Genomic DNA, 25,162 nt, shown 5'->3' with positions numbered 1-25,162 from the left:
CATGAGCCCCATGCCTCTCATGGAGGTGGAGTTATGTCAGAGCAATAGGGCACTTACATCGGCTGCAGCAAGGCTGTAATTAGATAGACATATGCTGCCTTACATGGACCTAATTTTGTAGTGTAGACCAGGTGCTTTGGGCAGGGCCATGAATGAGGTGGCCTAGCTGGTGAGATGCGCTGCTCATCTTGGCGGCAAGCGCAAGCCCCCAGCTGTTGGGGTGACACCATAGAGGGCCACAGGAATTGGCAGATGGAGAGTGCAACCACAGTGACCAGAAGCTGCCTACAGGTAAACCCCCAGTGACCCACACAGGAGAGCAGAAGAGGCAGGCAGCAAGTGAGAGCGAGAGGAACCCCAGGCTGCAGCACAAAGCGACTCGCCCTCCTCTGCCCTCCCTCCCTCAGCCAGGCTCGGCCCCTCTAAGCGAGAGGAGGAGGCCGACCCCTCCCAGAATGCCGCGCGCGCGGCGGAAGCCGGGCGCGCCTGCGAGCTGAGCGGCCGGCTCCCAGCTCGGCGCAAGATGGCGGCGGGCGCCTCGGACCCCCTGGAAGAGATGCTGCTTTTCTCCGAAGAGGTGGATGAGAAGGCGGTCAGCGACCTGGTGGGCTCCCTGGAATCACAGCTGGCCGGCGGGAGGGGCTCCGCCGAGGGCCCCCCCCCCTAACAGCAGCCCCCCATCCCACCAGCAGCAAGAGCACCAGGGGAGCCTGGTGGAGGGCGGCAGCCCAGTCCAGCAACAGCAGCAAGGGCATCCTGCTCCTCCTCATTTCCCCGGGGCAGGGGAGACCGCCAAGTGTCCAAGTGCCGTGGGCAGCCCACCCCCAGCCCAGGGGGCACCCCTAGCCTTGTCCCCCTCAGCAGCGGCGGCGGCCGGGAGGGGAGCGAGTGTAAACAGTAGTAGCATGCAGCAATCACATGGAGCAGCTCCTTGCAGCAGCAACCCGAGTGCACCTGCTGCCCCTGTCCCACTGCAATCCGCTGCCCCACCTCCGCCTGTTGGCGCCCCAGCCCAGCCTGTCAGCAACCACGTGGATGCCAATGCCGCTCCTCCCGCCGTTGGCAGTGGTGCCCGGGAAGTGGAGAGTCCCAGACATGGGTGTAGTCCTCCTGCAGCAGCCGCTGGTGCGGTGAACAGTGTGTTAATGCTTAACTCCGAGGCCGCCACGGCTGGAGGGTCGCCTGAGGCTACCGGGGCTGTCACTCCAGTAGCAGCAGCCGCAGCAAGTCGGGAACTTGCAAAGGCGGTAATGCTGAGTAGTACAGCTGCTGCTCCTCCTCCTGCTCTCTCTCTTCTCCAGAGACCTGCACTGCATTCTGTTCCTCCCGCGGCACACAGTGGGAATGGCACTTCCTCCAGCGCTCCTGTGGTTGTCACTCAGAGTCTAAAGGCTGGTTGTGCCCCAGCAGCAATAACACAAGTTGTCAACCATCAGAATCCGGCTGTCAGCCACAGCAAACCAGACTCCTCCACAGCACAGACTAAACTCCTCACACACAATCCTGCAGTAAATGCACTCAGTAACTCTACTAGTTCTGTTCCTACAATGAACCTTGTCACCCATCCAGCCCAAAGTTCAGTAGCCAACTGTGCCCCTGTAGTGTCCAGCCCGATCACCCTCACTGCTATATCTAAACCCACAGTTAATATTATAGGGCCACCTGGCTCTGCTGTTGGTGTAGCCAAATCAGCCACTGCTGTACCTGTCGTCTCTGCAGTCCCCCAGTCGCTGTCACCCAGGCCTGCAGTGGGCACTGCTCAGAGAATAGTTGCACCACAATTGATTGTTAGACCGCCTCAGCAGACTACAATCCAGTTGCCTCCAGGTTTTACTATACCACCTGGTAAGTGGAAATTACAGGCTTGTTAATCTCTGCTAACCCGTTTTCCTCATTGTGATTTTTCAAAGTTGTGGCTGTGCTACAATTCAAGTACAGAACTATCAAATAAATGTGTGGTACACCAGTAATCACATGTTTTTAAAATGAATTCTGTTCTAATAAACACATTGACATTACTAAAAATATTATTTAATCAATTTAAAATTTGTGGTGGCTAATTTAAAAAAATGTGATGGTGGTTGGGGAGAATTATTTGCTTTGTTAAAGGAAAATGTTAATCATGGTAAGTTATTTAAAAACTGCAGTAAAATAAAACAAAACACTTAACTTTATTTTAGAAGTTGCTGATTTATAGATAGGTGTCCTATCTAGCTGTAGATATAAATTTTGTTAAATTTTCTTTACTATTGCTGACGCTGGGAAAAGTTCTCCACGTTCAAGCACTGTCTGTCCTGATGTGGCTAATTGAATAATCTAATGTAATGCTTTCAATCTCAATACATATATTGTGCTGTGCACCATAGTATCTGGGCCTCTCCCCACATAAGTAAGAGTCACCTCTAATTCCAAAGTAACAATTTCATCCCACTCCCTCTGCTCTTAATGATGATTTCTTAATTTATTTAGTCTTGTTGATACTCAAAAATAAACTGTTAGTAGTATCTGGCTTTGTTTTCTAAAAATACTAGTTCAGTAAGGTTGACCATAACCAAAACATTAGCCATATATCCTCATGCCAACAATTCCTGATTTAAATGGCTATTTTATTGTCAGTTTAAAATTTCGAAGGGTGTCCAATGTTGTTTTGTCATGCTTGAGTACTAGTGGTGCAAATAGAGCACAAGTCCTCGCCTCTGAAATTTGGTGATTTATTCAAATGAAGTTTAATTGTTTTTCTTATGCAAATAAAGATTTTTCATCCATTAATACATTGTATGATCTGAAATTGTTTTTCTTGTCTCAGAATTCCTTAAAGTGTTTGACATCAGTTAAGTAAATGAAGTTTATAGACTGGTATGCTTGCTGTGTGTGAATAAAGATTTGTCTTTACTGCAGTGTTTTAAATAGTTGTGAAGTTGACCACAGGTTATGAAACTCCTGACATATTTTTGTAGAATGCTACTGCATAGATCAGGCAAATTCTTATGACTTTATGAAGATCTCATTTAATTTGGAACAGATATCAAGCTGCTTTTAGAAAGTGTAATTATGTAGATAGTATATTAGCACACTTTGCTATTGTTTCCTATACTAAGGCATGTATGTCATAACTTACCATCAATTTCAGAAGTTGAATGCTATCATTGCTTTGTTCTACTGTTTGGTTGTTAAACAGAAGAGGAAAATGATACTCTTGAAAACAAACATTTTATAGATTTTAGAAAATATTGTTCTAAGAAGTTAGTAGCATGCAAACTTATAAGTGTTTTTGCTCTATAGAACTACTTGCCAGTAAATCAGTTCAAGTTACTTAAATTTGAATATAAAAGTCATAGGCAAGTGTTCTCAGGGGATAAGATGGAGAGAAAATTAAAATATCTATAGTTCGACTGCAAAAGTAATGGACAGCTCTTTACTGGTTTTAAAATAGTGCAGTTTTCATAGAGGAAACTTGTGTTGAAAGCTGAAACTTTAAAAAAATATTCTTTTTTGAGTAGGTCTTCTTAAATTATATCACAAGCTCTTAAAGTCAGCTTCCTGTTTACCTAGCTGGCAGTAAAGCTGAATAATAGCCCATAATATTAGATACTTCAGATGTGCATATGTTTTTTAAGCATAGATCAATCAAACTAAATATAACAATGTCCTGAACCTGAATTAATTGCATTCATTTTAAAAAGCAAATTGTCATATATGAACATTTATACCCTCATAGCAGTAAATATTTCTACAACTTGAATAACAAACTTATTCATGCATCACAATTACTTTGACTGTCCCATTCAAATATATCCTATTGAAAAATACGTCTTACAACAGCAAAACAAAAATTCCTATGGAACAAATAGATTGTGATTTTTGGGAAGTGCCCATAGGTCCATGTCCTGTAATTAAACTCTGTGAAGTATATTGTATGATCAGGCTGTTAGGTGTAAACTTTCAGAAAAATTTGCATGGATCTGTGCATACTGTTGTGGTGGCTGAATGAACAAATGTCTAATTACATGTCTTAACTGGTCATTTGCATGTACAGTTACCACAACTGTTCAGTTAAATACGGTAATGGTGTGTTCGAATTAGTTGTGCATTTTATACAATGGTGCTGTGGGAAAGACCTCACAACAAATAGGGAAAATCAAATATAGTGAAATTAATTGTAGAAATAGTTTTGTCAAATATGCAAAATAATTAAAAATAATCTTTTCAGTTTGCTTTTTTCATTATAGTAAGTATATGTGGTGTTCTAACAATACTAGGCAAAATAAGTTAAGTGGAAGTCTGATTAAGTTGACAGTGTCCCTTTAAATGGATGATTTTGTTATATTTTAGTAGTAAATACCAGAAGAAAACACTCAATTCTAGTTCTTCACCTGCTTTTGTAGTTTAGTCTGTATCTTCCTCTTTGAACTTCCCTACATGGTGGTATGAAGTGTAGGGACCAGTCATAGCCCAGCTACTTCAGATCTGCTTCTCAGTTAATTCCATCGTATGTAGGGAAGATTAGCAAGTGTTTTCTAGGTGTCTCCCCATAAGGTTAATTCACATAAAGAGAAACTACAGTACTTACAAGGATTATACTTGAGCTCAGAGTTTGTGTGTAATCAGATAAATACATGGCTATTAAATCATGTGATGCACCCATGCCACATTCCTTAAAAAAGTGTAATCCCTAACTATGCTTTTAATTTTACTCATATACATTGAGTATACATAAAGCAGTTTTGGCTCTGATTTGTTCTTATGAGTTATATAGTTTAATTTTTAACTCATGAAAATTAAATGTTTCAAACTGCTTGCAATTGCATATTATATTATTAATAAGTTGTTAATTGAACTAGAACATTAAATTTTAATTGTTTACAAACACATAGCAAAAAGGGTTATTTTCAAAATTAAAATGAGCTCATCTGGTTTGCAAAATAAGTGCATTTTTGGTTTTTATCATCCTGTTTTATTTATTTATTGCAATATAGGAACAATTATGGTTGACAGTGTTAAAATTAACAGACTAATAAACTGAAAATGCAGCCTGTGCATTAGATTTTGGCCTAGGATATAGGCTCTGCACTTGCAAACACTTATGCACACGCTTAACTTCGTGCATTCAGTGAGACTTTGTCTTCAGTGGGACTACTTGTGGGACATACATTTAAGATGAATGTAAGTCTTTGCAAGATTGGGGGCCTTAGTTTATAAAAAATAAAACCGGACAGGGCCGAGGAGGTTCAGCAGTGGACAAAGGCATGTGATGTGGGAGGGACAGAAGAGTTGGAGTCTAGTTTAGATTCCCAGGACTGGAGCTAGCCACAGTGCAGGGCTAAGACAAATGAGACATCTGTGGGACTCTGTATTGGCACAAGTGTCTCTGCCAGTAGATCCCATTGCTGGATCAGGATTTAAGAATTAAATGCAACTCTCCCCCCCGATGCTCTGTTACTGTCTCTAATTATACCTCTAAATTTTGTCACCTTCTTATATACTCAGGTAACCAATTGTTACATTTGTACTGTTCAAATGTAACCAAAATTGTTAAAGCTGTATTTTTAATTGTTTTTCTGCTGATTTTCCCTTATGAAATATCTGATTTTATACTGTAATAAACATGTCAGGAATGGTGTACGGTGAATGAAGAAGGGAAAATGTTAAGCTACTGCATGTCAATTCTATTCATAGTACTTACTATTATTTTGATCATTTTCATTAGGTATGGTCTTGGTGCGCACAGAAGCTGGACAGCTTGTAATGGTACCTCAGCAGGTTTTAGCCCAGGCTCAAGTGCAAGCTCAAGTACAAACACAGGGGCAAGGTCCTGCCAGCATCTCACCCAGGCTTTCAGTGCCCACAAGTGGTCCAGTTTTTCGTTTAACAACAACCCAGGTACATTTTTTCATGCTTGTGATTATCATTTTTCTTTATGATCTACCGTTTTTTCTATCACAAACATTATAAAGCCGGGCTTCTTTGCAAACTTGTTCACGTAAACCATTTTTGGACTGAAAACAAATTACAGAGGAGGGAAATATTGTACCTCACCTTTAGCCAAAGTATGGCTTAGTTCCAGGGGTCCAGGAAATTTCTCTGTATGTCTACATTTCAGGAGTTCCATATTATAGCTTCTGTTAAGGCCACTTTGGGCTGTGAGTCCAACAGACCTCATAAAGTAAGCAGGATCAAGCTTGGTCAGAACTTGTTTGGAGATCTCCGAGGAAATCATACATGCTGCTAATTCAATAGGTGACTCTCTTCCTTCTGAGTCAGTACTGATCTAAATCCCCAGCATGGTATTTGGGGGTACTGTGCTGTTAAGATTATTTTTTCAAATAAAATGGACAACAGGTGTCCTGCCATCTTGTAGTCATTAAATGTTGTTATACATTATTCAAGAGTAAGGGTGGTGATTTGCATGTTGCATTAAGATTTCAAGTTGGGTGATTGCGTTTTGTGTGCCTGAATTTCTCTATTAAATTAAGTTGACTACGGTATCCTTTCCTGCCCCATAATATTCTGTAGAGTTTGATGTTAAAAAGTTACTGTATTTCCACACAGAGGTACTAAGATTAATATTAAGTTTCTGATGAGTTTGTAAAGTGCTTTGCAATCCTTCTAGCTAAAACCCCAAAATCTATATTAATGCAAGTAATTATCATTTAACTAAGTGATGGTACTTCAGGGAGGTTATTCAGCTTTGGCTACTTTGAACTATAAAACTAGAGATCAATATTTCTGAGCATTGTTATTGCGCAGCTCAGCCCTAGTAATGCTCTTCTGATTTGTGAGGGCAGAGGTAAGATTGCTTTGGTAAGTACTTATGAGTACTATGACTGTGAGTAACCGTGAGCTGCTGTGCTAATGCAATAGCGCCCCCTTTGGTCAGAATTAACTTGTTCTTGGAAGGCAGTCAGTCAGCTCCTCTTAACTGAGTTTCTATGATAGTCCTATTCTGGGCTATGCAGGGTGTTAGTTTCAGTCCTGCTGAGGTGTATGGGTTTCCCTTGTACTTGGTAGGATCAGCTGATCCTGGTTCCTCAGGGGGTCTCGAAACCCCTTTTGTTCTTAAGTCTCTGTTGTAGGATCGGTAGAGGAACCCAGGCCCACCCACTCCACTGGGTTCCAGCTCTGGGCCCTTAAACAATACAGACCAAATAAGGCCTCAACAACAACTCCTGCTGTGCCCTGAGCGCTTTTCTATCTCCCTTGGTTCTGTAGTCTTCTCCAGCCTGTACATCAGTGGTACCCAAACTTTTCCTGTCATGCCCCCCGCCCCCCTTACCAGTAATGGAATCTGTCCATGCCCCCCCCTCCATTACTGCAGAGGAGCTTGGGCTGAAGGCAGAACTGGGGGCTGAACTGGGGATGTGGCAGGGGATGGGATTAGAGGTAGAGCTGGCTTGGGGTTGGAGAGGGAATGAGGGCAGAGCTGGGCTGGAGGTGGAGTGAAGCTGGGGCTGGAACTGGGCTGGAAGCAGAGCAGGGCTGGGTGGCACTCCCTCCCACCCCCTGTGCAGGCTGGCCTGGGCCCCGCTGCATGTCTTTCCAAATGTTCTTCCACGCCCTCCTAGGGAGACGTATCCCACAGTTTTGGGACTACTGCCATACGTCCAGTCATCCCTTTTCTCGAGTGTTGTCTCTCAGCAGCTTCTCACCAGCTTGCTGGCAGGACTTTCGTTCTCCAGCCTGCTTGCTCCTTTATTAGCCATCCGACATTATAAGATTGTATATTTAGACATATCCTATGTAAAGTTAGAGAGAAAATGGTTTACATGGGAGCACAGCTTTTGAACACAATACTACAGAAAATATATTAACAATCGGAGGGAGTTGAGAAAAGATAAAAACTTGTAAGGAACTGTTAAGAGGACTGAGCATGTCTAATATGACCATTTGAGGAGATGATCACGAGCATGAGGATGACAAGCCTGTTAAAGAGTAGTCTTCGGAATTATGTGGAATACTGGGGGTGGAAGGTTGGAAAAAGTCATTAAGAAAAAAAAGATTCTGTGGCTTTGTGGGAGGCTTCTCTGAAACAGGCCTAAGCACAGTGTTGCCACGCTGCTTTGGGTTTTGTGTAGATAGGATGTAGTTCTTTGTATTGAAGAGACACATAATCATAAGTGCAGCGGATCTCAGACTTTTCCAGACAGACTATGGAAGCGGTGTGGGCCAAGGGATGTGCTGGCTGCCGCTTCCCGCAGCCCCCATTGGCCTGGAGCGGCGAACCGCAGCCAGTGGGAGCTGCGATTGGCCGAACCTGCGGACGCTGCAGATAAACAAACCATCCCAGCCTGCCACCGGCTTTCCCCGATGGGCCGTGTGCCAAAGGTTGCCGATCCCTGTCCTAGAAGTTGTTGTGATTTCAACATTTTAGAGTGGCAGTACTGGAACAATAGGATTGTTGCTAGTTAGGGATTCGTGTGCATTGAGACAACAGTATGATATCTGCCTAGACTGTCATATTGGTCTGTTTCATGAGCACCACATTTATTTACTCTTACAAATTAATAAAGGCAATGAAATGATTAAAGCAGTCTTTGGGAGGCTTGAATTTAATTATTCTGGAAATAGCCGATAATTTTTTCTCTTCTGCTGTCAGTGACTTTTATTTGTATATATTTGGTCCAGAAAATATGTTTTAAAACATTTGACTAGAACCATTTTTTTAAAGCCAGAAAACAGTGAATCCCTTAAATAATAAAGGCTTTACTACATAAGAACTACACTTGTATTTGATTCTTATAGAAGACTTATTTCCTGAGGCTGTTGAACTCATTGCTTTTTTGGAGGAAATGTTTAATGACAAATATTGTGCTAAGCTTTTAGAAATGGCTGCGTCTTCAGGTTTGGTTTTTTTTATGTTTTTCGTTTGAATAATGATGATTGATCAAGGAGAGGAATCTAATTCAAGAAGTACAGCAAATAATGTATACTGAAAACAAAATTGTCTTCCAGCAATTCTATAATGGACAGGTTTTTTTCCCTGTTCCAGAATACAGTTCTGACTTGTCAGAAAGCTGGAGCCACCCCCCTCCACCGCCCCAGTGAAAATCTGTAAGGGTACGGGAAATATTTTCTGCGCGGATGTTGTTAGGCCTGTAAAGTAAAATCTCCAGGAGTCCTGTTCTTCTCAGTCATTCAAACTGAGACAAATTGCACTAATCATTGGCTCAGAACAGTCTGAATGTACACATATGTTGTCTTGGACTAACCAGAAGAACAGCACAAGACAGACAAATATAACAAGAATAATGCCGCATTGCTGCTTAATTTAGTTTCAACTTCTGCCTAGATCCTTTAATAAGTTGCATACATATCTCTCCATCATGCTGATGCAGATGAGTATCATTATCTTTGCACCAGATATTAAAATATCTCGGTCATTATGTATACCTTGAATCTGTAATTTAAGGTATTCTCTTTAGATTATATTTTAGAATGTTATTTTTTTTTAAATGCATAGAATTTTGTGATCTTCTATTTACTGGTCATCAAGGCTGAGTCTTACTCTGAGAAAACAGTGGATGTTTTGACTTTGGCTGTCAGACAGTTTAGCCTCCTTGCTCCTATGTAACCAAGTGCTGAAAATAGTTGTCCTGCTGCTAAGGTCCTACAGTCTGTGTAAGAGAGGCTTTGACCTTCTTATTCTCATGGTAAATATGATAGACCCTTTTTTATAAGTGGGACATTTGTTTTCTATTCAAAACTGAGAAGAGATGGTTGGAGGACTGTCATATTTAACACCCAAAGTCAAATGTGGCTGTTTACTTAGTTTTTCCGTTAAGGCTTGAAACCATTTTCAGGGTCATATTTGTAACACAATTTGTTATTACACCTTAAATAATCATAAACTGTGTTAAGAAACTATATTATAAACTACCTAGCTCAGTGGTGGTGAGGCAACACCACTATAGTTAAGGTTGCATCGCAACTTTTGTTTAAAGATCAACCTTTCTAAGTCCTCTAAAATCAACATGCTTAGATTCCTTTTTAATTTGGTTTGCAGGGCAGGGTCATTGACCCAAATTTGGGGTCATATGAGCGAGGGGTTGAAGAGATAAAAGCTCTGAAACAAAAAGCCATTATTCAAAAAGTTTCTAAGTGGGTTTTTTGTGCTGATCTAGAGATCAAAGTATTGATGTGATGTAGGTCAAAATGGTTTCAATCTGTAGAATTTTACCCAAGGTAGTGTATGGCACCCACTAAATCTTTGGGGATTCAAGTTGAGAATGATATTTAAAAACATGGACACCTGTTTGCTTTTGTAGAGGTGTAGTTTAGACTGATTACTGTGCACATGTATCAGTAAAGAAACAGTGAGAGAGTTTCTAGGCAGCCACTTTATGCTTGCTTGTATAGTTCAAGGTTTTGTGCCAACACCGTTGCCCAGATGAAAACCTGACCACTGAATTTTCTAGTCAGAACCTTTGTACAACCCTAAAAGTTTTAATAGCTCAGGGTGCTTAAGCCAAGTTGTCTCTGTTATAATATAACATGTATTTATTTTATGGTGCGGTTTACTGTGAATACAGTAGAATAGCCAGCATCCGGTCTAACCAAAGTTTTTGTTATACTGGATGAGGAGGAGCCGGAGACAGAAGACTGTGTGTGTGTGTGCGCGCGCGTATGCATGGGGAGGAGGGGAAGGTGGCAGTGGCAGCAAGCCTTGGATTGGTTATTTGAAAAAATCTGTATTTTACTAGCCCCTGGGGGATTGTTGGAGCAAGTGGGTATTTCCTGATCTCAGGGCAGATTAATGTAGTGTTTCCAAAATGCATAGCATGGAGGTTTGGAACTGGACTGCTGAGGGGGAAAATGTGTGCTGCCAGGGTTGCTAGTCTGTGGATTCTGTGTGATTCCTGGATCATGAGGTTGCAGAAGTTCGTGAGAGAGCAAGGGAGTACACCATGACACAGAGATTGCTGACTACAGGCTGATTTGAATGGAGAGAGGTGGCCTGCGTTGGCATCATATTTTGCCCATTCTGCAGCGTCTAACTGATGACTTAAGCTCAGGTTGTGTTCTTCCAAACGCTGTGGTAATTCACTTGCATGCAAATGATCTGGGCCTTATTCCTGGTGTGTATACCTCATAAATGTATGAGAGCAGATTTGGACTGCATCACAGATTTGTGCCCAGGAGCTATGATAATTTTCTCTGATTTCTCTGAGCATCTTAATAATTGCTACAGCAGCAATATGAAAGTTATTAATAACTTTTGGAAGAACATTAATCAGGAAATTAGAGGGTTAATCACTGACCAGACTATACATACTGTATCTCATAGAAACATTAGCAGCTCTGACACCTCAGTTTCCTGGAGATGGGGTGCATCTATTGGATGGGGGCTAGAGTATCTTTCTCTCAAACATAAAACTCAGTATTTCGAACAGAAATCCTGTCTGTGATTTCTCTTGCTGGCCCCTCCACAAGCTCCATCCTCCAACCATTCTGAAACATGATCAGGAGCACCCCTTCGCTCTAACATAGTTGATCTTTGCTTCAGGCACTGCATGTGAGTTGGGTTATAGAAGGGGGAAGTAAGGACAATAGAAACATTCGTATACCAGGGAGTGGAGACTGCAGGGACAGGCATTCCCTGCTTGGGGTGGAGTGGGATGGGGGCTGGGTACAGTAGTGGGCAGGAGGCAAGGTTGGAGGTGGGAACACAGTGAATGGGTTAGGGGCATGGCTGGGGAAGTGTGCCAAAGCAGGGCTAGTGGGGCACAGCTTTGTGTGCATATGGGGAGGGGCGGGGTGTGTATGTGTCTGACTCAATATGCCAGTTGTGGGACATGAGATGTACAACTACCTAAATGACTACCAGCTCCTACCAACAACATATCTTTTCTGATTAAAAACACAAGGAAATTCAATAGCAACAAACTACATTAATGTAGATTTAAGGTTGCTTGTTGATATTTCATAACTTCCAAGAATGTTGAGCTGAACAAAACTCAAACATCTGAAAACCAGAAAATGCACAGTTAAGGTTGCCCATGCAAACCTAACTCTGCTCTCTTTCAGCAATGTCCCAATATGCTCTATTAACATTTATACCTTTACTCAGCCAGCTCCACAGCTGCTGAAATATACAAGCTTTTCATTCCTTTCACAGCCCAGTCACTCTCACCCACAGGATTCCACCTAACACTATTAAAGGACGAAGAGAAGGAAAAAGGGGTTGCCCTTGCCACCTTCCCTCTCTCCTCTTCAAGCAATGCCTCAGTATACACATACTCACACTGGCCCATGGCATAAGAAGATTCAGGAGATTCCAGGCCCTGGTGTACACTCACACACTTAGCCAAAGCCCGAGAAAAAAATACCACACATACACAAGTTAAGATTCACTTCAGAGACTTTTACAGCTCAGTTACACTTACTGATAGGATACCGTCTCTGTCTGCACTTTCACTTAACCATCACTAAAGCATTACAGTCCTCTCATATTCTACTTTACTGCTGACAGTATCCTTTATAACAAAAGCCCTATGCTCTGCTATTGACATCACCTACACAATTCTGCATAGAAGGGATGCATACTGGATCCTGCAGGTATATACGCAACTTTTCCCTTTGCTCACACATGAGAAGGTGGAAAATATAGGTCACATGTCACAATCATAGCTTTGTCACACATATCAAAGTAATCTGCAGATCTAACAAACACATCTCTACCCCCTAACCGCTGCCTCCACCATTGAGTACAGCTACATCTGACACCAACTACACTCACTTTACCTGGAGTGCATGCAGATAATAAATGCTTAGACTGTGCTCATATCCGCTCACTAATGACAGTACTTTTCGTAATAAAACCTCTGGGCCTTACTGATTATATACCATACACAATTCTGCATAGAAATGATACATACAGGATTCTGAAGATACATATGCGTCTCTTCCCTTTGCTCACACACAATGGAGGGTGCAAAACATAGATCTCATGTCATAATCACAGCTCTGTCACTCACCTCAAAGTAATCCACACACGTCTTTGTTTCGCAAATACACCTTTACCAAGCAGTCCCAACTGCTGCCTCCACCATTTAGTGTAGGTACATCCAATGCACTGACTGCACCTGGAGTGTATGCAAATAATTCCCATTGGCTATAGGGAAGTAGAGGGAAGGTGCCATGGGCTACTCCCCCCCCCCCCCACCCCTTTGTCCTTTAATAGTGTAAGGCGGAATCCTGTGGGTGAGAGTGAATGGCTTTTAAAAAGAGGAGCTTGTACATTTCAGCATGTGTGTCTTAATGGGGATATTTGGGTATTGCTGAAAGAGGGCAGAATAAAGATGGCTAGGAACCATTTCCTGGTTTTCAGAAGTTAGTTTTGCTCAATTTAGTGCTCTGCAAAGGGATGACATACCACCAGGCAACCTTAACTCTGTGTCAATGTAGTTTTTGCTATTGAATAAAAGCACAGCATTGGCTAACATGAATGTTTCAGAGAAAAAATATCTTCACACTGTACAAGGGAAATTGTCCTATAATTATACCAGGCTACAACAATGTTTGAAAATTGCTATCCGGCACAGTTAGTGGTATCATTTGGGGTGTTCCATAATCTCAACATGCTCTTACCTTTGATGTGTAGGAAAATGAAGAACAGCCATACTGCGTCAGACCAATGGTCTGTCTAGCCCAGTATCTTGTCTTCCAACAGGATTAGTGCCACATGCTTCAGAGGGAATGGACGGAACAGAGCAATTATCAAGGGATCCATCCCCTGTCGTCCAGTCCCAGCTTCTGGCAGTCAGTGGTTTAGGGACACCCAGAGACATAGTGTTGTGTCACTGACCATCTTAGCTAAAAGCCATTGATGGACCTATTCTTCATGAATTTATCTAATTCTTTTTTGAATGCAGTTACACTTTTGACCTTCATAGCACAGTGTGGCAACGAGTTTCACAGTTGATTGGGCCTTGTGTGAAGAAAGTGCTTCCTTTTGTATGTTTTAAACCTGCTGCATATTAATTTCATTGGGTGACCCCCTGATTCTTGTGTTATGTGAAGGGGTAAGTAACTCTTCCCTATTCATTTTCTTCACAGCATCCAGGATTTTATAGATCGCTATCATATCCCACCTTAGTTGTCTCTTTTCTAAGCTGAACAGTCTGTCTTTTTAATATTTCTTCATATTGGAAGCTGTTCCATAGCCCTTTTGTGTACCTTTTCCAATTCTAATATATCTTTTTTGAGAAGTGGTACCAGAATTATACACAGTATTAAAGGTGTGAGGATACCATGGATTTACATAGTGGCATTATATTTTCTGTCTTCTTATCTATCCCTTTTCTAATGGTTCTTAACATTTCGTTACCTTTTTTGATTTCAAGTGCACATTGAGCAGATGTTTGCTGAGAACTATCCACAATTGACTCCAAGATCTTTCTTGAGTGACAAGAGCTAATTTAGACCCAATCATTTTTTATGTCTAGTTGGGGTTATGTTTTCCAATGTGCACTATGGGTACTCTGCACCACTTAGGACTAAATCAAGAATTGCCTCCCCTCTTGTGAGTTCCAGGACTAGCTGCTCCAAAAAAGCAGTCAGTAATGTTCTAGAAATTTTATCTTTGCATCCTGTCCTGAGGTCACATGTATCCATTCAATATGTGGATATTTGAAATCCTCCATTGTTACTGGGTTTTCTGTTTTGTAGCTTCTCTCATCCCCCTGAGCATTTCCCAGTCACTGTCACCATCTTGATCAGGTGGTCAGTAGTATAGTCCTACAGCTATACTCTTCTTATTCAAGCATGGAATTTCTATTCATAGAGATTTTGTGGTATAGTTTCATTCATTTAAGAGTTTTACTATATTTGACTCTGCTTTCTTTCGCATACAGTGGCCCTCCACCCCCAACCAATGCAACCTTCTCTGTCATTCCTGTATATTTGGTACCTTGGTATTACCATGTCCCATTGATTATCATCATTCCACCAAGTTTCTGTGATTCCTATTATATCAATATTCTCATTTTATACCAGGCATTCAAGTTCACCCATCTTTGTAGTTAGACTTCTAGCATCTGTATACAAGCACTTATAAAAGTTGTCAATATTTAGTTGATACAGTCATTACATAATCCCCTACTATTTTTTCCCCAGGACCTGTGTCTCATTCAGTGCATAAATTGAACATACAAAGGGCAGAATTAAGGTTGCACAGGCAACCATACATCTTGTATTTCCTAAAATTTGAGTGCTTGACTTTGCAACTAAATAACTTTTGTTTAACATTTTTGTATGTAATAAAGAATAGACCATGCCACAGAAAATTGAAATATTATTTGACTCACTCACTTATCAGTTTTGTGGATGGAGGGAATGCAGTAAACATAATACAGCAATATTTTAATACAGCTTTTATAACAGTCTTGCATGAAATTCACACAGAAGTTAGACAAATGCCTTTTGAAAAGAATACTTTGGCATCTGTTAGCCTTGGATTCCCTCCTTGGCTCTTCCATTGATGTGTGACCTTGTGCTAGACAGTTAACTTCCCCTGCCTCAGTTTACCATTGTGTAAAATGGGAATAATATCTACCTTTATAGGTGGTGTGAGTGACTGTGTGGAAGAGAAGTTGAGTGGAGGACTATACACTCTCTGTAGCACTGTAATCTGTGCCTGTGTTTCCTAGCAGAAGTCTGGAAAACTGCTCCAGGAGGAGCTATACTGTCAGCGGGAGAGGATCAACAGAGCAACAGTAACCCTTGTAGGATGGCACACATCTCTGGGTCAATTTAGTGCCAAGCTAGGAAAGATCATGGAGGACAAGAATAAATTACAGAAGGATGTGCAGCATATAAATAAATGAGTTCAAATCAGTACAATAAGATTTAATTAAAATAAAATTCAGAATCTCAAGATTGCAGAATGCTATATCGAAAGCTGTGATTCAGAGAAAGATGCATACAATGTGTTTACATTGGAAATGTAGTCATCTTGTGAACATAAATTGCCACTTATTTCAATTAAAAAAATAAGTAAATCTTGAATAGGTGCAGTTACATTTCTAATCTTTCCTCATGGGTAAATTCTAAGATTTTATTGCATTGCTGAAACATTTCATATATTAGAAAGTAAATAGTTTTTCTTTCATTAAACAATTATTGTAGTTTAATATAATTTTAATTTAAATCTGATTTTAAGATTATGGAAAAATAATTATTTTATATTAACTGCAGTTTTTAGCACACTTATAGTAACATATTACAGGGAAATTTAATATTTTTCTGAACATGAACATAGATTGTTGTATGTTCCTGTCACTAGGGGGAGTCTGTCTTCTCTTTTCTTGATTATATTTCTCCTATAAGTGTCTCTCTCTTACTGTATCCTTATGGAAATTTATTGTTGTTTTGTGGACCTTATCTGCATCATGGAGGTGATGCCCTTTGGGGAGAATGACATCTGATCTGATTGTAATAAGAGTGCTTTGTGCCTTATATATATTCTTGGAGAATATAACTAGAGAAAAAGCCCTCTAATGAAACTGGAAAAGCACTTGGCATATTTAAAATAAATACCTTGTCATAACAGCTGTACAATATTTTACTCTCTTTATTCCATGTTTCTGTATAAATTTGATGCAATTCTTCCTATGTTCTGTGATTGAGCATTGTGATATTTGGTTATTTTAACAGTGTTCTTATGTTATGGAATTTTCAAATCCTGTAGGTTGTAGTTTTGATACGCAATTTTTATAAAGTGAGAAAGCACAATCTGTAATGCCATGAAGTTTTAGTTTCATTACTGCTCCATTTTGAAATCATAGATGTCAATTATGGGAAAATAAACCAAGAGTATTGATATTTTATTTACCAAGTAAATTACTTGAATTATTATAATCTTCAAAGAGTCTTTAAAAGTATGTTATGCCTACTGCTTTCCAGCCTTTGAAATAACATTGGAGAAAGCAGCACTGTACTTGGTTTTGAAGTACTATACTTGTGAAATTTTAAAAAGTAGGTAGGTGCTGCCATCTAGTTTTTCATTGATAGCTTTCTTTTGTCTGTTTACATTTTCAGTTTATGTAGTTCAGAGCTTTGTTTGTTTCTGAATGCTTTAAGCCAAATTTCCTGCTCTTTGTTTGTGTTTCTTATTAGTCAGACTGCTGCTACCTGCATAAATAAAAAGTAAAAAATAATGGTACTTTCAGTAATCTGAAACTGGTGGTAAAATTACAGTTCCAGTGTATACCAGTGAAATAGAAATGTGAGTTGTAGATTTAAAAAAATAATCTTATATGCAATATTAGACCCTGATTCTATAGATGTTTTACCCATATATGTAATCTCTTTAAATGCAAACATACCTTAATGTTAATGTCGCGTTTAATGAACTGCCTTTGTATCAGTGAAACTTAACATAGAACTAAAACTGTCAGCAAGGATCTGAAGACTCTTCGCTGTTAATTCTTTGTGATGTTTGCCCTGCATGTGACACTGTTGATCAAGTTTTCTGTGGGAATATTTGGTCATCATTGATCAGCCTGATGCTTTTCCGGAGTTGGTTAAATCTTATTTTAGTCATCACTTTTGAGAATTAAATTTCTTAAAGCCTTAATGTACTTTCAGATAACACTAGGTGCCGTGTAGTCAAATGTTAATGTGTTCATACCTTCTCTTTGCAGAGCATTTTGAATTGTTATGGCTTATCTTTACAGACAAGAGCACTCCCAATCCTATAATTTAGTTTCAGGAAGAGTTAACCTAACACATATCCAGTGTTTTTCCACAGTGAGTAACTGGATCTTTTTTTCAAGTTGTCTCTCTTCATTTATGTTATTTAAAGAAATACTTGTCCATGTTAATAGGTCCCAAAATATACCTATTTTAAAGTGTCACTTACCTTCTGTTCTCCCTAACAATTAAAAAAAATATTCCTAGAGTATTTGAATATGCCCGGGAGAAGGAAATTTAGCCTTGTTTGAATGCTGAAAGGTAAGCTGCCAGCATGTGAAGAAATATTAGTACTAGATATGTAGGTGGGAGGCCAATAGATATGGTGGAGGAGGGTTGACTGTGCTTTTTTTCTGTGAGGTCTAGGCTAGAGTTGACCATCTTTCCACCTTTTGTTCACCTTGGATATATAATTATTCTATAAGAAAAATTTAACCACTGGTACATGTAAATTCTACTATTTATGTACTTGGAATATTCTTACATAGCAATTTAAACATACATAGGATATTACACACACACACACAAACTACATTAAAATAACATTCTTAAGGTTCTAAATAAAAAGTTAAGAAATGCTAGAATTAAGGTTTCCTGTGTAACCTTAATTAAATCCCCTTGTGCATATATGTGTTATGATAGTCTTTAGTAATGTGATCACATACTGTTTTTTCCATAGGACTCCAACCTCATTCAGTACACTGGAGGGATTGTGCTCACTTAATGAGCAGTTGTTCAATATTTTGTTTTATGGTCATTGTTCAGTATGTGAAACCAGGTTGTATATATAGCACACTATATAAACCGTGCTCTGAAGACAGAGTTACTAATTTCCTCAGGGTTTTCTGTGGTACATAACGCTATAGTATCTGAATGCTTCACAAACTGTAATGAATTGATTTTCACAACACTCTGTGAATTGAAGGTGGTGGTATTATCCCCATTTTACAGATGGTGAACTGAGTCACAGCGAGATTCAGATAAAAATTATCCATTAATTTTAGATGTCCAATTTGAGACACTCAGGACCTGATTTTTCTTAGTAATTAGCATTATATAGCACTTTATATTTTCATTACACAACTCCCATTGAATTCAGTTGCAGCTGTGATCACTCAGCACATCTGCAAATGTAACCATAGGGTCTCAAGTCAGGCACTCATAAAATGAGGAACATACAGTTAGTGACCAATTGTGAAGAAATTGGGTTAAGTCAGTGGTTCTCAACTGGCAGCCCGCAGGCTGCTTGCGGTCCAGTCAGCACACAGCTGTGGCCCACATGACATTTTCAGGCCCATACAGGTAGTATATATATTGTTATGGATGCGGCCCACAGAGAGCCCACAATGGTAAATAGGTTGAGAACCACTGGGTTAAATGACTTGACTAGTATCACAAAATAAACTCGCTAGCAGAGGCAAGGATAGAATTCAGTTCTCCAGGACAACATTCAACTGTCTTAACTATGAAACCATCCTTTCTCTTCCTGCAGTCCCCTGTCTCATTCACTACTACACATTGCCACTTCTGCAACAAATGAAGCAAGGGTCCCTCAGACAAATGTCTCCTTCACTATACAACCCCAGATCATCCCCAGAACAGATTTATCTGGCACTGATGAGGCAGGGGTCCTAAGGCAAGAAAAATAGTATGAGATCATATAATTGCAGACTGTTTCATAGTGTATATGCACAAAGGGTTCAAATTAAGGATGCACAGACAATGTTAATTCTGTCATTTCCTAATTTGAATGTGTGACTTTGCACCTTTAGTAATGTTCTTTTAACATAGTTATTTTTGTGTAATTTCCTAGGTTTTTCAAAAAACAAACTGAAAGAACAGAAGTTTCATCATGTACCATCATATCGATACCCACATGAATCATCAGCAGGATTGGAACCTTTAGACTTCCATCACAGACCACTTGAACCGATAGAGAGTCGTAGGATATTTTCCTTTGTTTGAGGGGGGATGAGACACTTTACTAGTGGGTTTCAAAGATACTTGCTGACATAAGAGAAATGGTGAGACTCAGGGGTCTTGGGTTCCATTCCAGGCTCTAGAGGGGAACGCGGGAACTTCTGCCATCCCCCTGTGTCCTGGTCCAGTCCTGTGTTTTCCCCATCCTGGCTCCTCATCCCAGACTGGCTCCTCATGCTTCTTCTGATCCCAGGTCCGGTCTCCCTCTATGTTCACTTATAGTCCCAGTTTTCCCCTCCTCACCAGCGAACCTGTAGTCCCAGTCTCACCCACCAGTGCTCCTTGTCCCTTTCTGCTCCCCACTGCCCCCTCCTTACCTCCTCACCCCCAGTCCAGCTCTTCTCCCCTCTGCATAAAAATCAGGGAGTATCCTGAGCCCAGCAAGTGGGGCTTTTGAGAGCCCAGGGGAGAGAGTCTCTGCTTTCGTTTCTAGTGCCCTGCCCCAGCTTGGCCCACAGAAGCACAGAGCTACAGTTGCAGAGAAAGTCCTGCTCAGCCCCCTGCAGCTCCAGGCTGGAGTATGCTCATTGTAGACAGAATCTGCAGAGATTTTAAAGCTGCAAAGATCTAGCAAATCTTTACTAAGCATGTGTGAACTGCAGTTTTTTGAAGGCTTATACTTTGACCAAATTTGGGTGGATTTTAATGGGAACAACAAAAAGCACACCCTCTCCAGCAATATTTCAAGTCCCTGCTCTAAAGTGTGGGTGTACTAGCATATCTTAAAAAAAAAATCAGATTTTTTTTTATTGGCAAAACCATTAATTTTTTACTAACTTTGTTCTTGAAAACAGGTGACCTATTTGGGCTGAAAAATATGTTGTTTTTTTTTAAATCAGCCTGAGGTAGACGTGCATCATGTAAAATTTCGGTCGGAATGGTTAAAGTTTGGTGAAGTTATAAGCATCTGAAAATAAGGACTGAGAATGGGAGGTGGCTCTAATAATAATAGGTGGTGCTACCAACCACACCATCAATTTCTATTTAAAAAAAAGTATTTGTGATTTGTTGATCTTTTACCAAACTGCCAGGTTTGGTCTTTTGCATATGCTCTCTTCCATTTGCCTTAAGTCTTCTCTAGGTATCCCTGTGTTGTTATTTAAAAAATAACAAATGTAAACTGTGGAAGCCTCCTTTTTTTTTTTTTTTTTGAGACATCTAAACAATAAAAATATTATTAAAGCTGTGTACAGAGGTTTTGTTTGGGTTCAGTGGGGTTCACATTGAGTGTTGTTTTGAATTGTGCAAACTCAAAACCTAAAAGCCAAAGTCTGCTAAAGGTAAGTTTCGCAGTTTCCATCAGAAACTAAACCATGGTCCAGATTCACTGAAAGGGGCAAAAACCTTAATCTTTTGGCAAACTTGGCCCTAGTTTTCCATGAATATTTTCTCAAAAGAAAAAGAAAAACACGACTTTGTGTGCCATGTTTGTGTTTGAGTGACCAATTTTATTGGGAAGTTTGTTGACAGAACAAATTTTAATTGATTATTGTAGCATGTTTGCTCTCTGGGACGGGGCTGTATTCTTTTTTCTTAAGGAACACAGGTACTTAATCCTGTCTAGCACAATGGGACCTAAATTCTTGATCAGTAAGTGGTACTCAATCCACAAACCTGCTTCTAAATTATTTTCAACCAATCAGAGAACATATAATGTGACCAGTATGTCCAATCAAAATTAAAACAACTTTAATTTCATGAAGATTGTTATGTTCAGTTGTTGTATTTTGAAAACTAAATGCATTCTTGATTTTTGAAGCATCCATTTATATTCTGTTGATGATTTGGGATTTTAAATACCACCTTACTATGGGGTGACCAGAGAACAAGTGTGAAAAATTGGAACAGGGGTGGTGGTGGTGGTAATAGGAGCCCATATTTAAAAAAGCCCCAAATATCGGACTGTCCCTATAAAATCAGGACATCTGGTCACCCTACCTTACAAAAGCTGTATTGTTCTTCTTTAAAGAACATTGTAGGGACCATGCCCTTTTCTCTTGCTATCTGGCTCAGACAAATTCATCTATATCAGTGTTTCTCAAACTGGGGTTCCCAACCCAAAAAGGGGTTGCAAGTGTATTGTAGGGGGGTTGCAGTATTGCTACCCTTACTTCTGTGCTGCCTTCAGAGTTGGGTGACCGGAGAGCAAAAAAGGTTTGAGAACCCCCGATCTATATAATAGATTCCAGGATTGTCACCCTATATGTAACTCTGAAGCCTAGCATCAGCATCAGTTTGAAGCAAAGGAAACAGCTACAAGCATGGTTGAAAGCTCTTTTTTGTAGAATATCAGGCAGGTTGAATCGTCACTGGGATTCACAGTCAGTTACAACCAGTTTTGTAAAGTTTTAACTTTACAAATTACACCCGTGCGGTGTATAGCTACAGTAAGGCATTCATCTGTGCCATTCCAAGAGTATTAGACTGTTGTGATATCAAAGGTAACTCAACCAATCAACACCCTTACTCTAAGCTTATATGCATGCAACAATTTAATTGGTTGTATGAGGGAGATTGTACACTTGGCCCACCTATCACAGTTCTTCAAAACCATCCACACAACAACACAACGAGCACATACAATAACCCCAAACACACACAGTCCGTCACTGCAGCATACACCCTTCATTCACCATCCACACAAATCTCCCACTACAACCTCCTGGACACACATCAACACAGCCACCCACACAACCACACACTACCAACATACCCACTAACCTTGACTACACATAGCTCCTCACAACTGCCATGCCCATGCAACAGCATGGGCTTTAATCTCTGAGTTCCTGGTGCAACTCAACTGAAGTAAAGTGTTACTCCATCAAGAAATGTACCCCTTGGGTCATGGCTTTATTACACCTAGGGTTGGTTATTGCTATTTTCTTTTTGCTGGATTTCTAGTAATGTCTGTTTATATGCCTCAGTTTATACTAAATACAGCTGTTAGGCTCCATTCCACTCAGCTATTTTACCTTAATACTCTTGTGCTGGAGTCCCTCCACTGTCTGCGCTTGTTATGTTTCTGATCCACTCATTTCCTTTATGAATCTTGAAACACGATATATAAACTTGCATTGGTTCATTTGCAGTCCTTTGGTATTAAAGCACTTTCTTAATGCAAGTTACTACTTTTTCTCGTCAGAAACTCCTGTATCACACAAATTTTTTATAACAATGTGATTTTAGTGTTTTTAACCTTGTTTTTTGCACAGTTTGTTTAATCTGTTGCTTCTGTACTCCTGCACTGCAAGATACGGTGTATGAAATGTGCTGCATATTTTCTTGGATAATATATTGTATATGATAGTGAAAATTTGCTAGGCTGAGCTTTTATTTTTTTGCAGATTTTTGGTTGTCATATGGGTGAAGGTCTTTCACTTAACTGAGTTGCTGCCAGAAGTTTGCCTGGTTTTCTGCTGTCTGTGTAAATCTTCACCTCTGGAATCAATTACCGAGAAGAAGGCGATATTTAGCAGCATTGAAACTTTTTAGGTTGGCTACAGCATTCAGAAGCAAATGAACAAGGTTTACAATATTTCTAATTTAATAACTGTAAATATTCCTCACAAATGCAAGTTATGTCACTAAAATTTTTTTAAGGAAATAGAAATGAGTGATTTACATTTCACCATTAAAAGGGAGAAGAGAAATGCATATTAAGAAAAGCCCTATTTGCTCCTGCTTCCTAAAAGACAGACAAGTCAACCTTTTTTTGATGATGCTGTTTATTGCTTCTAGGCTGCCTGAGTATGGAAGACATCCCAGCTCAAGGTTTAAAAAAAAAAAAAAAAAATCTTGAAAGCTATCAAAACCAAACCAAAAAAAGATTTTGTTAGTCTGTCAGGTAGATTCCCCTCTCCTCCTCCACATAAATATAAAGAAGATTGATATCCAGTAGAAGATGCTGTTAGGGTGATTGGTAAGGAATGCTTGAGGCTTTGAATGCGTATCTGGGCCTTTGTTCCTTCTAGAGAGGTCTCTTAAGAAAACTGAAAGTTCTTTGAAGAAATATTTTATGTAGATTTAATAGGCAATGTGGGTATCCAAGATAAGCCCTTCTGCATTAAAAATATTATGAATCTACAAAAATAGTAGTGTAACTATTGTAATTTTAAGTAAATTATTTTTCCTCTTGTGAGAACAGCAATAGTGTTCACAATCTGTTCATTGCTCCAGACAGATCTTAAATTTACCTCTGTCTACCTATCTAATCTACAAGTATTAACAAACTCTGGAGCAAGGTTTAAGAAAGTATAGTGTATGAGGGTGGCAAGGAATAGGAAGCAGACAGATGACTCTTCACAGCTCATCAGCAATCCCTTTCCACCTCTGTCAGCAGGCCATTGGTTCAAATCTGGTTCATATCATCACTATGGGACGGTTACTTGGTAAACTACATAAAATTAGTCAGAAAAAGCTCTGTTAAAGAACCTTAATGTTCTTTTTAATGTTTGAGTGCAAAGTCAAGCACTCTAAGATTAGGAAATGCCAGAATTAAGGTTGCCTGTGCAAACTTAATTCAATCCTTTTGTGTGTATGCTTTATGATACAGTCTTTAATGACATGTTCACATACTATTTTTCCCCACAAGACTACTACCTCATTCAGTGCACAGGATGAATGGAGCTCACTTAATGAACAGCATTTCAGTGTTTTGTTTTCTCCTTGTTCACTATATGGCCCCATACCTTACTTACTGCACTCTCCTCAAACACTGCTCAGCAGACAGAATTATTAGTTCCCTCCTACGCTTTTCTGTGGTGCTTATCATTGTCACATATGAATGCTTCACAAACATTAATGGATTTATTTTGAAACACCCCTGCAAGGTGAGGGGGTATTATTATTTATTATCCCCATTTTATAGATAGCAAACTATGGCACAGCAAGATGCCCAATTTGAGACATTTAGGACCTAATATTTTAAAGAGTATTTAGCATTATTTGGCACTTTATTTGTTCAGAACACAGTTCCTATTGAGTTCAACTGTGAGCACTCAGCACTTGTGCAAATGTAACCAGAGGGTCCCAAGTCAGGCACCCCTAAAATGAGGAACGCACAATTAATGGTCCCTGGTGAAAGGTGACTTGGCTACCATCAGAGAGGACCTCTTGGGCAGAGACAGGGATAGAATCCAGTTCTCCAGGGTAGCAATAAACTGCCTTAACCATGAGACTGTCCTTTTTCTTCCTGCAGACCACTGCCTCATTCACTACACACATTCCAACTTCGGCAAAAAAAAAAAAAAAAAGATGGATCCTGTAGATAGCAGTCTCCTTCATTGTGCAATCCTGATTCATTTTCGGAGCAGGTCCATCCAATGCACAGAATGAGGCAGGGGTCCTGTGAAAAAAAAAATGGGCTCATGTAATTAAAGACCATATCGTAATTAGGGCTCTGTGTCTGTCACGGATTCTGTGACTTTTCATGACTTCTGCAGTGGCCAGTAATGCTGACTCTAGGGCTGCCCAAGCACCTGGCTCCGGAGCC

General features: G+C 40.0%; 1 protein-coding gene across 6 annotated transcripts in view; it reads left to right on the top strand.

The window, feature by feature from the left end:
- The first annotated feature begins 450 nt into the window (after positions 1-450).
- Positions 451-25,162, top strand: part of LOC101930808 (transcription initiation factor TFIID subunit 4-like) — a 210,062-nt gene continuing 185,350 nt past the window's right edge. For all 6 annotated transcript variants that reach the window (XR_006174924.2, XM_065567197.1, XM_065567195.1 and 3 more), the window contains exons 1-2: positions 451-1,845; positions 5,708-5,880. Coding sequence is in view for 5 of the 6 variants with exons in the window: in XM_065567197.1 (XP_065423269.1) it covers positions 582-1,845; positions 5,708-5,880 (1,437 nt within the window). In the remaining variant the exon portion in view is untranslated. The remainder of the gene's footprint in view (positions 1,846-5,707; positions 5,881-25,162) is intronic.

The sequence above is a fragment of the Chrysemys picta genome, chromosome 14 (assembly GCF_011386835.1).
Source record: "Chrysemys picta bellii isolate R12L10 chromosome 14, ASM1138683v2, whole genome shotgun sequence".
Taxonomy (NCBI): Eukaryota; Metazoa; Chordata; order Testudines; family Emydidae; genus Chrysemys; species Chrysemys picta.
The sequence above is the reverse complement of the archived record's forward strand: the minus strand, read 5'-3'. Positions and strand labels throughout refer to the sequence as shown.